The sequence below is a fragment of the Eublepharis macularius genome, chromosome 5, assembly GCF_028583425.1.
Source record: "Eublepharis macularius isolate TG4126 chromosome 5, MPM_Emac_v1.0, whole genome shotgun sequence".
Classification (NCBI taxonomy): Eukaryota; Metazoa; Chordata; class Lepidosauria; order Squamata; family Eublepharidae; genus Eublepharis; species Eublepharis macularius.
In genome coordinates, this window is record NC_072794.1 from 85,071,989 (window position 1) to 85,088,706 (window position 16,718).

General features: G+C 40.5%; 1 protein-coding gene across 1 annotated transcript in view; it reads left to right on the plus strand.

The window, feature by feature from the left end:
- Nucleotides 1-10,820: 10,820 nt before the first annotated feature.
- Nucleotides 10,821-16,718, plus strand: part of GLIS1 (GLIS family zinc finger 1) — a 398,945-nt gene continuing 393,047 nt past the window's right edge. Inside the window, exon 1 of the mRNA XM_054980758.1 lies at nucleotides 10,821-11,154. Within this exon, the coding sequence (XP_054836733.1) occupies nucleotides 10,821-11,154 (334 nt within the window). The remainder of the gene's footprint in view (nucleotides 11,155-16,718) is intronic.

A 16,718-nucleotide genomic window follows, 5' to 3' on the forward strand; every position in this document is an offset into this window, starting at 1 on the left:
AATAGTTGATGTGGAAAGGAGAGTTTGACAATCACCCCCACCCCTCAGAAAATGAGCACCAGCACAAACCATTTGTGCTGGGATACAAAATGTACATACGCATGTTGAAGTCATCCTGAAGTCATGACAAAGGGGACACATGGCACCTTCCATGGTTCCAAGATGGCATTTAAGATTTCATATCTATAAACTACCCCTTGGCAGGAGGAAGGGTCTGACTGCTAACCACTGAGCTGAAACATGTCAGTTTGCATCTGTCTTGCTAGAACTGCAATGAGCAAGTAGTCATGAAAATACTTTCAGCTGTGCCTTGCCTTCTTATAAAGGCAACATAAAGATGGAACTAAATTGCCAGGTTTATTTATTTAAACGCTATAAAAACATTGTTTATATTTTGATTATTTACTTTTTAAAGAGAACTGGATATGAAATATTTCATGTAATTTATTTAATATTGTTTGTTAGTTTATTTGTTAAGGATATTGTCAATTTTTTCTCTCTTTTTAAATCCAGTGCTTTTCTTAAAAGCGTATTTAAGCAGCTAGATAATTCACTGAGAAAAATTATTGCTAGCTTCTTGATAAATATTTTGCCAACAGGCTATTGGAGGAGTGCTTTTGCATACATTTTATCTGGTCCAGTGATGAAATCCTACAAATGAGCCCATTAACTTGAACTTACCACCAACTACATTTGTGTGTTTCTTTTGTTATTAATTGCAAAAAAGGGTGGTATAATTAATATGAAAACAAAATAAGTCCCCTATCTAAATAATGAAAAAAAAACCAGGTTTCTTTTTTCATTTTGTTCTGGTATTTTAGATATTACAATCTCTGCTTCTATCGCTTTCACTTATACAAGGCAGCCAGCATTTTCCTAATAAAGGCACAGAAGGACCCCAGTATTCCTTACAGGGAGGGAGAAGAGAGGCTCTTGAGTTTCTTGATTTACGGCAAGCTGTAGCCACTAGAATTGCACACATGTGTGAGGTACCCTTGTCCTGAAGGATATAGTGTGAGACTTTGCTTTGCTCTTTGCTCCCAGGCTGCCCTGCTGTGCCATTTTCCCTTGCAGTCTGCACTCCCCTACTTGCTTGCTGCTCTCCAATACCTTAGGGCCCTCCTCCTGCTGCCTGCCTGCCCAGATGACTTGCTGTTCTTCAGCCACCAAATGCTCTTTCTGGGTCAGTCTGCTGCTTCCTTATGCTACTGTTCATGCTCAGTGACTGCAGTGCTATCTATGTTATTGTTTGGAATCTTTCTTATCAATTCTCCCATAGACCTTGATGTTAAACATGGGTTTAATGTTAAACATTGCCTCAAAAAGGGTTATGTTGTCTGAAAAGAGGCAGAGTCTGTGTCTTCAGGGAATACTACAGTGGCCCACTTTGGACAGAAAAACAAAGATACAGATGCGTGGGGACGTGATCTTCCATTAAAACTAATAGAAAATAACAGCAAAACAGAATTAAGAAGGCAAAGCAACAATAGTTTAATTAATTAATTAATTAGATTCTTATGCTGCTTCTCTTCAAATAAGAGCTCAAAGCAGTGAAATAATAAAAGTCACAAGAAACAACCCAATAACGAAACCATCCCTTTGAAAGTAATGGCAATGCACGCACGCGCACACACACCCTATGCAAGTCTACTGTCAGCTAAGGAAATGTAAAACAGTGAAATTACTTGAAATGGGACTGTGCTAATGCAATGGACTCTGGTATTTGAATTGCGCTCTTAATCTTGAATAAAATGTATCTACCCTTTTCAGTGAATTAAAAGAAAAGCCCTAAAGATAAACAAGCTATGCCATTTGCTGTACAGAGGAGTATGTAGTACGCGGCATCAAATTCTGAATGTTGTTTCTCCTGCCAGCAGAGGTCACTGTTACACGCTAAGTCAACTATATTTATGTTGTAGTCTTTCCAATTGCAAGTGCTTATTGGTCAGCAATGTTGTTTCCTGATCTCGTGTTCTGCATACATGGTTCCTTTGGATAAAGCACGGGTTCTGACTGTTTTTGAGGTGGGCCATGAAGAAGCAGTGAGGGACACGGTCCTTGGCCATCCTACTGTGATCAGCTAATAAACTGTTGGGTTTGAACATCTCTGTCACATTAGATTTGGGGAGTGTGCATTGCCACTTCCCAAGAATTACAACTTGAATCAAAAAGATTTGGAAGGATCAACTGCTTGATTTTGGTGGTGTTTATACGAGCAGGATTGTGTATATGGCCATAGTGTAGCCCTGATCATGAGTGGAGCAAACAGACAGCAAAATGCTTCTGCGGGAAATATTGAGAAAGATGAAAACAATGTCTTTCCAAAGCTGCCCCAGGAACGTGCCCAGCATCAGAGGGCACCATGCAGGTATAAGGGAGAGTTTGTCTAAAGAAAACAAGAAAGGTTCACTTCCTCAGCCAATATATAAATGCAAATCTAAACCCCAACTGTTGCTTCAGGGATGCAGGTACACAGAGTCATCCCTTCCCCTCTGAAGTGACTATGGGGAGCTGAGCTGAGGTTCAGAGATGACTTTGCCTGTGGTATGCTGTCTACAAGCCCAGCTCTTTCTGTTCCCAAAGGCTACCTGAGCTTCCGTTTGCACTTGGAGCAAGCAATTCGCAGTTTGATTAGTGACTATGTGTGCTCTCCTCATGCCTTTCAGCACTCTTCAATTCTTTGCTGTTTGCGGGCAAAAGAAGTGTAAATGAAGAATACGACTACTTCTGGGAAGAGAAGTGACTTGTGCTTTAGTGACTATTTTCACTAAAGAGCTAGTATGGTAAAATAACAACAACAACATTCGATTTATATACCGCCCTTCAGAACAACTTAATGCCCACTCAGAGCAGTTTACAAAGTATGCCATTATTATCCACACAACAAAACACCCTGTGAGGTGGGTGGGGCTAAAAGAGCTCCAGGGAGCTGTGACTACCCCAAGGTCACCCGGCTGGCTTTAAGTGGAGGAGTGGGGAATCAAACCGGGCTCTCCAAATTAGAGTCTCGTGCACTTAACCACTACACCAAACAGTGTTTAGAGTGTTTTTCCAGGATCTGGGGGACCCAGGTTTGAATCCCTACTTTGCCATGGAATTTTGCTGGGTGACCTTGGGCCAATCACATGCAGCCTAATCTACCTCACACAGTTGTGAGGATAAATTGGTGTGTGTGTGTGTGTGTGATGAAAGCCACTTTGGGTCCTCACTGGGGAGAAGGGGGGAATATAAATGAAGTTAATAAATTCAGACAATGCTTTTTATTATTAAAATATTTCTAGCCTTTTGTCAAAACTTCAGAACAGATGACATTATTTTGGGCAGGTATCTTTTTAGGTTAGTGACAAGGGAAGTCCTATCTATAACTTAAAAGCAATCTGTGAGCAGTGCTGTCCTTTGAGTTTCAAAGACCAGAACTGTTCTGAGAACACTAGTCAAAAACCAGTCAAGTACTAATTCACTGGGTGGCTGGTGCTACTGCGAGTTTAAGAAAACTTGCTTCATTGTTGTAACTCTTGTGCCTTCACAGACCACTCAATGAACAACAGTTACAGGTCAGTGTAACGGTTTTCTCACTACAAACTTGAGTTGCATATGACTAAACACACATTTATTGGGGAAAAGACCAACTGCAAATGTTTGGGATTTTCCTATGAATGTTTAACTTTTTGCAGTGGTGTGTTAAAGAAGGGAGGTTTTGAGATAGGTTCAGTGGCCCAAGCAAGGGTGGGAATTGTAGAAAGATGGCTGCTAGGAGTGTCTGTCTCTCTGTCTCTCTTGCTGTAGGTATTTAAAGCCCTGGAGGCACGAACCAAAGAGCTCCTACCATGTGGCCTTGGCCTTGATGGACTAAACTGGCAGGCAGCAGACTGGCATGTTTGTTTTCTTTTTGTTTTCATACCATGTATTACTTAAATTTGTTTAAATTGTATTGCATTTTTTGTAAGCTGCTTTGGGTTCCCATTGGAGAGGAAAAGTGAGATAAAGATACATTAAACTAACTAGCAAGCAAATAAGCTGAGGGACAGCAGGTGTGTCTGGAGTGAGGGTGACATGCACAGGATCTGTGCCCTTACCTGCAGACTGAGGCAAATGGTAACTAGGGGCAGGGCTTTCTCCCCAGTGACTCCCCAGTTGTGGAATGGCCGAGAAACATACTTGGTGGACAGTTTAATGACCATGCACAACAATATTTCTTCACCTTGGCTTTTAGGTTTTTTTCTCAGCCACTTTCAAAATTTTAGTCACTTCTCTTACAGCCTGCCCTTTATACATTTTTATACTGTTGGTTTTACAGATGGTTTTAAGCTGAGAAATTTATTTTTGGAATGTTGTTGATAGTTTTAGTGTTTTAAGACATTAATTGTATTGTTTGATTTTTGTTGTTAGCTGGCTTAGGCAAGTTTTTTTTTGCAGAGGATAGATAGAAATATTCTAAATAAATAGTGGTTCAAAGGGGAAGGGTGGACCAATGTGTTTGGAGGGGGTGTGACGGGCTGTCCCACCATTTTCTTCCAGTTCTAAAGCAAGCATTTTCACCTGAGACCAGGAACACTCAAGGCATTGATATTCACCCATTTAGCATCACTGCCAAGAGGAAAGGAACATGCACCAATGTTACCCCTTTACACGATTACATATGCATTCTTGGTGGCAGCGGTTCACTTCCAAAGGGGAAGATACATCGAAAGTGTTATGATACAATATCATGGCATGACCAATTTGACCTCATACAATTTATCTAGGAGGAAAGTCAAAAACTAGAGTGAGAGTTTTGGAGTTAAAAGGACTATGGCTGAATCACCATTCATATGTACCTTTAGTAGGTTTCCTAGCAGTTTTCATTTTCTTTTAAAAAGAAAACAACCAAAAGCTTTGCTTGCCTTTGAGGGAAGCCATACAGAAGCTATGTTATTTGTAATACCTCTCATCAAGAACCCCTCCTCACAGCAGAATGCTTATAAGAACTGTCTGGCATGTTTGTAGTGGGAGTGGCCAACATGGTTCTCATGGAATGCTTCCTGAGAAGTCTATCAAGAACTGGAACAAAACACGCTGTTGTTTTGCGCCTCAGTTACCCAGCTGGCACTGTGATACTACACCAGAAGTTCAGAAGTTCTCACCCACCAAGCCAAATGAAGCCTACTTTTTGTGTGGCCTGCCCAATGCTTAACAATCCCTCTATCCTAGACAGACAGCTAAACTGGCAAATTTATTGCATCCCTATCCACCAATTAAAATCATTGTTACAAGCCTTGCAAATAGTACCCCTGTCTGCAGAAGTTAGATAAATGGTGGCTAGAGACAGGGCTTTCACAGTGGTGGCTCCCTGTTTGTGGAATGGCCTCCTTTCGTAGGTTTGTGGTGGAATTATGGAATTTGTATAGATTTAAGGGCACTCACATTTCCTTAAGAGGTGACTTCTACTCATTTCCTCCACCTACTGCATACTCCTTTTTTGCCCTGTATATCCCTGAGGATCCGCTATCCCCTAAGAACTAAATTTCAGTGGTTCAATGGATTCCAGCACAATGGAGAATTCACATAAATTGCCACCTGTTAAGGTACTAACAGTGGAATCCTAAGAACACTTCCTTTGGAGTAAGCCCCATGGAGTAGACCTGCTTAGGATGTCCTGTTAAAAGCCCGTCGTCTTTGGTCTGTGTGGCTGAATAGAGGACAAATGGCATATTTTCCTGACAATCCTGATCTTAAACTGGTAGCAGGAATCTAGGATTTTGCTCCATCATGTTATGGTATTTGACTTCCAGAAAAATTATGTGGACAGTGAATTTCCAGATAAAGTGGTTATAGGTAAGTACCTGCCAAATCTCTCTAGATATGCAACCTGTAAGCATAAAACATATTAGGAGAAGGATCTAGGGATAAAATTTGCCTTTGGAGTTCTTAGATTTTAGACAATAGTGCTTTCTGCATTTGCTTAACTTGCTTTGTGATGGCTGTAGCAAAATCAATTTTAGAAATTGTTGGGCTCTACTGAAGGACTTGCTGGGGAACACAGTTGTCCAGTGGGCTGGGGCTAGGGACACACCATTAAAGAGATCTGGTATAGACTAACAGTAAATCAAGATTTTCAAGATGATGTTGCCTACCTTGGCATATCTGGATTGTCAGCTGTGTTTGTAATATTAGATATTTAGGAGATCAGGAGGGCTTCAATGCTTCTGTCACTCCCCAAACTATGTTCAATGGAGTTCTTGAGGGCCTTTCTATAAAAATAATAGGGCTATATTATACCAGAACGGATCCAGAAGGTACTTTATAAAGGGAATGGGACTGTGGTTTATACCACTCTGAATAGGATAGGATCTCTTTGCTACACCTATTAACCTGTTGTCAGTATATTGTTTTCTACTATAAATGCCATATTTCTACATCATAGCTGCACTTCATAGTATATGCTATGCTTCTTCAGATTTCTGTAATCTTAATCCATTGCTTAGTAGGTATCTCATCATACTGATTGTATCAACTTACTGCGTAATCCACTTTGAGTCTGTGAGAAAGTACTATAAATATTATATTTTTTATGATGCCCTTCACTTGTAAACAAATAAAAATGACTGCACAACAAGTCCCCCCCCCCCCGCCCCAGTCTTATTTACTGGAACAAGATTAAGTTTATAGAAATGTTGGGTTCTGCATACCAGCTATCATGTAGTATTTGACTGTAAACTATCAACTAGGAGGTTCCAGTTCAGATCTTGCATCAGCTGTATGCTCATTAGGCAGTTTTATGATAAACTACCATTCCCTTACTACACCCTGGGATATGGGTATAACAATATTGGCCAATACTATATGTATTTTTCTATAAGTCCCACTGGATTTAACAGGACTCACTCCAACTAAGCATACATAGGACTAAACTCTACTGAATAAAGTGGGTCACACTTCCAAATAAATATAGCAACATGCAGCATTATATCATTTGAAGTACTTTAAATACCATTTAAAAATCTGGTGAGTATGTGGAAGAGGGACAGAAGCCGAGAAATGGTGGAGAAAGGAGCCTCTCTGCCCTAATGTCTTCATTATAAAATTCACACCCACTGATAGTTTTTAAAATGGAACTGGTGCTCTTATACACATTTCTGTGTAATGTGTGGCTGTCCTTTCAGAACCATTACAATTACAACCCCCCCCCCTGCCAATTTGTGGCATACTCTCAGCACAGGAGGAAAGCTGTGCTGTCCCCATTGTTCTACACAATGTGTAAAATAGATGTGTTCAGGAGGGGCATTTTTATAGAGTGAGTAAGGCTGTAGTTAATGTTTGTGGAATTTAAGGCAGTCTTCACTGTATATGTCATGCAGTGTTTATTACAGTGTTATTTAATTCTTGCTTTATTGATTGTATTATACTGTGTTTTTAGTGTAATGATCTCTAATTTTGTTGGTTGTGTGTGTTATGCATTGTTTTTAGTTGTAATCTGCTACGAGTCTCAGCAAGAAAGGAAGACTATAAGTAAATGAATAATGATAATGGCTATTTTCCATTCTTTCCACTGGAACTTGTTCAGCCCCAGACAAATGGGAAAATGTGGCAGTAAAATCAAAAGGGAATTTAATGAACTGATCCTGAATTGCTGTATAAAATGAACAAGTGATTCATAGGCATTGTAACACTCACTGCCTGCCCCCTCTTTAAAAAAAATCCTGTCTCTTTCTAGTTCCTCTAATGAAGACTCACTGTATAAAACAGCCCTCTTTATCTATTGACAAGGAGGACCTCATTTTGAAGGAATTAGAGTGCAATCCTAAAAACAGTTACCTAATATCAAGCTCCACTGAACAGCCTTTAGAATTCTGAGCAGACCTGTTTAGGATTGCTCTATTTTATGTGTATAGGCTGCATTTCTTGATCTAGTCCCTGCTAGCCAGAGTTTGCTTTGTTGAATGCCTTTTTCCTCTCCCTCATTTTTTAAAAATTGATTGCAGGAATGTGTAGATGGTTCACCTTTCCTCCATTTTATCCCCAATACCCTTGTAAAGTAGGCTAGGGTAGCTGGTTTAGTAGGGTCACCCAGGGAGTTTCATGGCTGAATGTAGCCAGGGTCTCCCCATTCCTAATCTGATGAACTAATCCTAACATTACACAGGCTGCACCTCTCCCGGCCTTGCCCACTACCAGTATAGCAATGCAAGTATAGCTGGGTTTTATTACTGATTCCCTCTATTGGGAAGTGTGCCTATGTGTATGTGTGCGCGAGAGCACGTTTCAGAGACAGCACTCATTGGCCTGAAGAACTTGCCATGTTGGGAGAGTTGTTTCGTTGGTGCAGTAGAGGTGCCTCCAGTTGGGTGGGATTGGGATTGACAGGGTCCTCCAAGGATGCGAACTGGCAGTTTTATGGGATGGAGAAATAATATTTATGGGCTATAATTATTACGGTTTCCTCCTTGCACCAAATTTGTAACCATCAGGCAGCAATCTCCATTAGAAGACACAGCTTGGTGCTTTTAAAACTTCTGTCTCTGTATGTAACAGAAGGCATGGGCATTGTGATTTGAAAGCAACGAGTCCTCAGATTATTTTTGAAGCCCCCAGATAAGCACAGGAATATCAAGCACAGCAGCTATCTCCTAAACTGGGCTTGTTTCTTGAGAGCTTTCCTCGTTTTAAAAAATGGAAAATTTCTTTTTTGTCCTTACACACTGAGAAATTCCACTTGCATCAAATGCGAGACGGTGCTTTTGATTCCGGGTAGTTGCGCAACCTGGATCATCCTGGCACACGGCCGTCCGGCGCAGTCCGAGACAGCATCCTCTGTTTTCTTGACGCAATCTTTATATAGCCAGGAAAGGAATAGCGCGCAGGTGTACTTTGCGACGGGCTCTCGCAGCAGAGGCCCCAACAACACAGCAGAAGAAGGCGCAGGCTCGCTCAAACACCCTGAGCCACGTGCCGGCGGCCGCCCCTTCGCACACGTGCGTGGACCTTCGGCCCTTGCGCACTCGAGGGGGTGGTTCCCCAGGCAGACCCTCTCCCCGCCCATTTGGGCTCAGCGGTTGGGCTCGATCGACAACCGGTACTTTGGATGTGCAATGGCCGGGGCCGCAGTCAATGAGACGCTCGGTGGAGAAAGAAGGCTGAACTGTTGAGCAGGCGGCGATGCGCGCGTAGCCGGAGAGGTTGAGACCAGCGAGCTGGGCTGGAGGCGCTCCGGCTCAGTGGACGCAGCTTCAGCACGAGCATCGCCGATCGAGCTAGAGCTGGCAAGTGGCGGGGGCAGTTCTAGTGGAAGAGCTGGGGTTTCGCTTGCGCGCGGGCGGAGGGTAAGTTTGCTGCTGCTGCTGCTGGAGGAGGAGGGGGAGACGGAGATCGACCTCTAACTGGGTTAGTTTGGCTGGCAGAGTGATTTGCAACGAAGGCTTATAGAGGCGTGCAGCACATTGCTGGGGTTAGAAGCAAGCTTTTGGGTCCCGCAGGACTGTTCCTCGAGCGGCTCAGGCAGTGCCCAAGTGACACGGAGGAGTGGGAGATTCCAGGGGAGGCGCTACAGAATCACGGTCGGAAATAGTTTGCTTCTGACACGGACGTTTGTTGTTGTTCAGTCTTAGGTAAGGCTTTGCTGATAGGAGCCATCGAGAGCAACGCAGCACAGGCTGCCCCCCCCCCCACCAGAAGAATGGACCAATAGTGTTGCTTAAGGGAAGCTCATATCGATCCATTCACCGCCCCCCCCCCCGCCCTCACACACTCCTTTCAAGCATTCAGCCACAAAGATTTATGATGCAAGATACTTGCCAGTCCCTTTACCCTGGTATTTATTGTTCCCTATAAAAATGCATCTGATTTACACTTTATTGGACAATAGTTTATTGGATAATAGTTGGATATTTGCACAAGGCAATATGTAGCCTAGACATTATTTACTGATCCCTTTGGATTTATAAATTTAGTGGGGAAGAGGTTGTTTTGGGGTGCCTAACTGGAATGTGTATTGGTGTGTAATGTCAAACAGTGTCAAAAACGCTTAAGAGTGTTTGAAACAGCTCTTTCAGATGCTGTAAAATTTAATAGCCCTGCTCTATCAGGTCTGAAACCATTAGTTTGACTTGGGTTTAGAACTCTCCCCCTCAGAATGGTACCTGTTTAGAAGTGGCCCCTTGCTTAAAAAATGATGATGATGTATGTATATGTATTTCCATCCTTTGGAGGCAAAAGATGCGCTAGATACTTGGATTCCAAATTGTCTCTTGTAATGATATATCTTGATTTGTCCTGTGCATTAAGATGATTTTCTTACTCAGAGATAACAAAATTATGAGAAAACGTTAAAGACATCTTAACTGAACATTTTCAAAATACAGTTCTCCGGATATCTTTATTTCTGTTTGAATTAGTTAATGAACAGATTAAGCCAGCCTTACAAATATGTACATGAACTCTTCTCTGTGGAAACTTTGTGCCACAGTAACCTGATAATTCTATGGGACACTTGGTTTTTCTGTCAAAAGACTAATGCAGCTAGCCTTTGGAAGCCCATAGAAGCTGTTATCCCAGAAAGAGTCTTATTTGCCCAGATGTTCACATATGTTAGTTATTTGTTGAATTCTGATAGTCTAAATTGTAAAACAAAAAGGTAATTCTCATCTTTCTTGCCTGGTCACCTAAAACCAACAGACACTTGCTATAAGCAGTAGAGCCAATGGCGTTTTACTGTTCTGAGTTAAATCTAGGCACTAAGGTTCTTTAATCTGTTGACAGATTTCATCTTTCTCCAGTTTGGCATCTCTTGCACCCCTTCATGTAGGAGACTTGGTCAAAGACCCCTCCTGTAGAGGGATACCAATATGCACTATGAAGTGGCAGATTATTCCAAGTCCAGCAACAGTGCAACGTTCTTTGAAATTCTTGACAAGTGCCAACTCATGCCTATGAAGGAGCTGCCTCCAGTGACTTGTTCTAACAGTGGCCGAGCATTCTTGAATTCCCAGATGTCCTTTAAAATAACTGTCAGCAATGGCAGCAACGGTGTTGAAACACAGCACAGCCCACCTGAGCTGCCGATGCCTCTGCTAGATCTCTTTCCTCAAAGATCTTGCATATTTGAAAGACTACCTATTCTCCAGAGGACTCAGGAGACACGGTGCCCTAAAAGTGGCCGAGAGTATTTCCAGCAGAAGGGTGAGTAATCAGATGCATGAATTGCTAAATATTTATCTAGGGTATCCTTTTCTCCTCGTCCTTTCTCAGGATGCTATTTGTCTTTATTTATTAGCTTGACAACTTTTCTTTACTTTCTTGGTGCAAGATAATTTAAACCAGAGCTGCCTTGTAAATAGACTAGCTAGTCATTAGTAATCTTAAGAAACTGCAAGGCCAAGTTTGGCAAAACGTTCAGTGACAGTATTATCAAGGCATACTGTGTGAGGTCGGAGAACCACAGTCTCCCCCCACCTTCCATATTTGTAAGTTGAGGGGGAAATTTCTGTGTCTTTCTTCTGTCACTGCTTGCTCCTCCCATCTATTCAGAGAGAAGATGGAACTGCTACCATCTTATTCTGTAGGATTCTTGGTACACTTTAAACTTTGTATGAAACAAAATACATCTTTACATAAGCTTTACAGTTTATATTATGCATGCTTTTTCCTACTTGGATTTTAAAGTTCCTGTTTCAAAATGCTGTCTTTCAATTTTAATACAGTTAGGATGTTCTTAACTGCAAAGTACCAAAATCTGCTTACATCTCATAAATTAACCTTATTTCCATTCTAACATTTGGAAACCAGACTGAGTGATGGAGACATACTTCATAAAAATGGGGTACAAAGCCTAGATCATCAGGAGGAGTGATATCATGTATACACAAGGAACTTTTCAAAAGCGTGTGTGTGTCTGGTATGATAGACAAGTGCCTGCTTTCCCAGAAAGCTGTAGGATGAAACAGAACAGTGTGCATTTACTGCCAACTAATCTGTAGGGTGAGAATGAGGAAAATGAGGATATCCTGTGAATACAATCTGAAGGGGAAAGCCCCTGGACTAGTAGGTATCTTACAGTTCCCCTATAAGTGGTGGTGACTGTGTCACGATGCAGCTTTTAAAATTTGTTCTGACCTGAAAGTACAGGAACTCTCATGAAGACTGTTGTGCTTTAATATTTTTATTATTAACTTCATTTAACTCATCTCTCTCAAAGAACTTTCAAGGTAGCCAACACATTAACAATGCATTCCTAAACAGAGTTGCGCTTTCTAAGCCCATTGATTTAGAAGTGGGCTTAGAAGTATGCGCATCTGTTTAAAAAAACCCTGTATACATACATAAAAATCTACCTCTCTCAGTCACTAAATACTTGTATTAAAAAGGCTTTAGTTGGCTTTCTAAAAGTGGATGTAGCTAAGAGGTCTGGCATGTATTTGCTGGACCGCACAGACTCTTACAGATGAACATTTCTGAGGGGAATGTTTGACTCCCCAAAAGTTATTGGAATTTGCTTGATGTCATGCAATAAAATGTATGTGGAGGTGATGATGTGTACAATCTTCGTAAGGCAGTCTGATTATTAGTTGTGTGTGGCAGCAGTAATACTCTTTAATAGAAAATAATAAGTGAATCCAGTTGTATGGTTATAGCCTTTTTTCCAGTTACAAGTTGGGGGAACAGAAATTCTGTCAGAAATAGAACTGAGTCAGTCAAGGCTTACATGAATTTGATTTTTTTTCTCGAACAATGAGAGCTGACTTGACTTCCCCGTACATCCTCCATTCTAGCAAATCCCTCCTTTAGCATAAACATTCCATTAGGTGATTCCTTTGTCTTGCAACTGGCATCTCATAGAAAAGGCAACAGTCTACAAAAGCTCGTGTGCTCTGTAGTTTTTTAAAAAAAGTTACCGCATCTGGATTGTCCTAATACTATCAGCAATGTAGTTTCCATGAAAAGCCCTATGCCAGTATTTTCTGTAAGCCAAAATATGTGAACTAGCAGGAAAAATATTATTTTTTCTTCTACCAAATCTGAATGTAGACACTTTCACCTTCTGGTCTATGTGGTCTCTTCTTGGAGGCTTTTTCCGAGACTCCAGAATTTTGCTCTAGAAGTAGCTTCACCATGAAGGCAGGATCGAATATCTGTCCTTGTTACCCGCAAAGGTAGCCGTTAATTCATAGCCATTAAAGGCAATTGGAAAGAGTGAGGTTTGAGGTAGACTCTAAGCAGTTTATTTTCATTCTAAGACTTTTCTTATATTTGTTAACAAAATTTGTGTCCCATGTGTATGGTCCGGTTAAAGGGGCTTTTTCCAGGAGAGAGTAGTTGTGAGTTTGAGCAGAGAGCAAATAAATCTTCCCACATTTTTTAAGTTGCTGCTATAAACTATGGCCATTGCTTTTGCTTGCCAGATTATTGGTTGAGGTTTGTGTCCGCTTGGGGCAAAGCCTGAGTGATGAGAGGTTCAGCTCTTGCTCCTTCTGTTCTGTCCCTCCCCCCTTCCCTCATTTGTGCCTTTCAGCTGGAGAAGACTGACCAGAAGGGGAGGTGTTGTGTAATGGTGTGAAATTGATCAGGCAAATTCTCTTGTGCTTTCATAGGAGTCACCATCTGAAAAGCACAGATCTTCTGCTTTACTACATGATCCTACTGGCATTTAATCCTAATACAGCTTTACTTGCTTACAAATGGATCAGTGGACAGCAACTGTCCCTTGTCTGCTATTCTTGTCCCTAACTTCTTGATGATGATAACTTCTCAGCTTTTCCAGTTGCAGAAATGTAAATTGTTCAATTTCTGTCTCAGTATTCATAATAGGGTCTAAATGGCTGTTTGAGAGAGTGAATTTCTGTTGCTCAGGCTTTGAACATACGTATGTGTATTCAGTGTTTTTTATATAATCACTTAGATACATTAGCCCTGTAAGATAGACCTTGTATTGGAAATGTGAGGACTGGTAGTGGCTTGCCTAAGGCTGACTAGTATATTCAGGGCTAAGAGTTCAATCCAGGGTTCAAAGTGCAGCTTACAAAGCTTGCCCTTAACTGCTGTGCTATACTAGCACTATGCCACATAATCCAAGTGATTAGGGAGTTACTTAGGCAATTAAATTTGCGGTAATGGCTTGGGAGAAAATTATTACTGTGGATAATCATCCTGGAAAATTAGGAGCAAAAATCTGTTGATAATGTCCATTTAAAAGAAGGTTGCCTTTGCCTATAGTTGAAGAAGCAGGTTTGGGCAAGGTTTGAGAGTTGCAGTCTTTTACTTGGGGATCATCTTAAACTTGAAGCCACACATTAATAGTAGAAGGAGAATTTTTTCGGAACAGGTCTTCTGAGTTTCCTTGAGACAAGCAATCCGTTTTGCCATGGAAAAGCAGGCTCTATGCTTACAGAATACTCTAGTTGTTGACACCCAGCTTATAAGGTACCCTTGTTTCTCAGATTCTCCAGAAAGAGTCAGGCTGCAGCAGTCAACCTGATCCTATATTTAGCTTTGTAGTTATGTTTATAACAACTTGTTAAATCTGTGTTCAACTATAGAAGACCCCCTCCTTTTGCTTAAAATGTTCCTGGGAAGAGGTGGAGCAAAATTTTAAAACAACTTAGTTCAGTCATTGATTAAATGTAAAATAACAATAAAATTTGGCCATAACTGTTTTTGTGTCAGTCCTGCAATAAATAAAAGAAACAACTCTGTAGTTTTGAGGGCAATATTATTTAAATATTATATTTTTATGCAGCCCCAGATGAATATAATTCTGTATTACTATCTGAAGAAGTGAGCTGTGGTCATGAAAGCTCATACCCTACCACAAATTTTGTTAGTCTTACAGGTGCTACTGGACTCATGCTCTTTTCTACTGCTACAGACAAGCTAACTCAACTACCCATCTTGATCTATAGAATTTCTGTTTATATGAAATTTCACACTATCTAAACTACACAGATTTTTCCAGCCTTTCACAGGGCTATATTGTATATCTGAACCTCAGAGGTGTGACACTATTAGTCAAGTGGACATTTCTCCCTAGCTGGGTGAAAAGGGCTGGCTCACATAGTCAATTTTTGTCTGTCTGCGATTCTCCCCAAGCATCTGTAGAGATGCATTCACAAGAAGAATGCTGTCAGTGAAGTAGTCTTTTCATTGATATAGTTACAGTTTCCATAACTTCTTTATCACAGCATACCCGGAATCATTATCAAAGCAGGTGTTGTATATGGAAGGAGCCTCTTTCAGATGAGGCATTTTTCTGTGTGAATGCATTTCTGACCATTGTATAGCAACCAGGTGAGTGGTTTCTAAGAATAATTAAAATATGCAAAAATTTCTTGCACTGTGACTGTCTATATGTATAGGTGGTTTTAAAAAAATTGTTGCCTGTGCAACGTTAATGCATAAGTTAGGGTAAAGCCTTTCTCCTTGAAAATGGTAGGTTTTACAACTTATCTCCCGATTAGCGAGATCAGTTTCCTTGGAGAAAATGACAGATTTGGAGGATAGACTTTATGACATTATGCTCTGATCTCCCCAGGCTGCACCTCCAAAGCTCTGGGAAGTTCCATCCCAGAGCTGGCAACTCTTGAGAGGCAAGTGATGTTCTTGTATATCTTAATATAAATCTACCTCCTCTTTCAGATTAGCTGAAATAGTAAAGCATTCTTTAGCATTTGCATTTCTATGCAAAAATTACTCGTATTATAATTGGAGGTTGGTTAATGATGATCCTTCATCTGCAAGTGCTCTTGAATGTGTTTGATTGTGGACTGAACTCTTATAGTAGGGGGAGAGAGCTATCATCATACGGTGCAAAGAACACCGGACAGCTTTGATATAGACTATGTAATTACACATGGCTTAGAAAAGGAGGAATTTCTTTTTCTTTTCCTTAGAAAAGTAGTAACTCTGAAAAATAACATCAACAAAATAATCTGTAATGAACAAATCTTACTATTGATACTTCAGAAAGGCTGTTTTCAGAAGCACTTAAGCCTTCCTTGAATCTGAAACAATTTGGGTTTGTCTATGGAAGGAAAATGCTCATCTGAGTAGGAAATGAAATATATTTTTGTGTCCATTTGATGCTGGAGGAGTGATATTTATGAATGGCAAAAGCGGGAGACTTGATATAGGGAATGCCTGTATTGCTTTACCTTTCCCCTTCTTGAAAATGGATGATGTGTGCTTTATCATAGGAAAGAGAGAATTTCAAAATAATTTTTTTTAAATGTGAAAAGTTCACTAAATACTAGGGCACAGACTATGATGATTTTGATAGATTTGGAAGGCTTTTAAAAAAGGGATGGAGAAATGTGCTAAGCTGCCAAGGAAAATTAATTTTTTAAAGAAGTATAAAGATATTCACAAAATGGCATGGCACTGGGGAACAGAGGAAACTCTGTTGCTTGACACAATGGATTTCACAGACCATATTAAATAATTATACAACCATATTATATGTGACAGTCACTCAACACCAATTGGTTAACTGTGTGTAGGGAAGTACAGTTTCTTGTATGAAATGTATGATAAATCATGTATCACATCAATTTCTCAAAGAATACCATGTCTTTCCAGTCGAAGTTTGATATCAAAGGAGCGGTTTTTTAATTGTATGCAACTAATTATTTTTTTAAATATGAGTTTAAAGGGTGATTGATTGTAAAAGTCTGCAAATGCTTGCTGAAATGTAATGAAAAAGCAACACCGAGTATTTATGTGTTTTCAGATGTGGCATATGAAAAGCCAAAGAT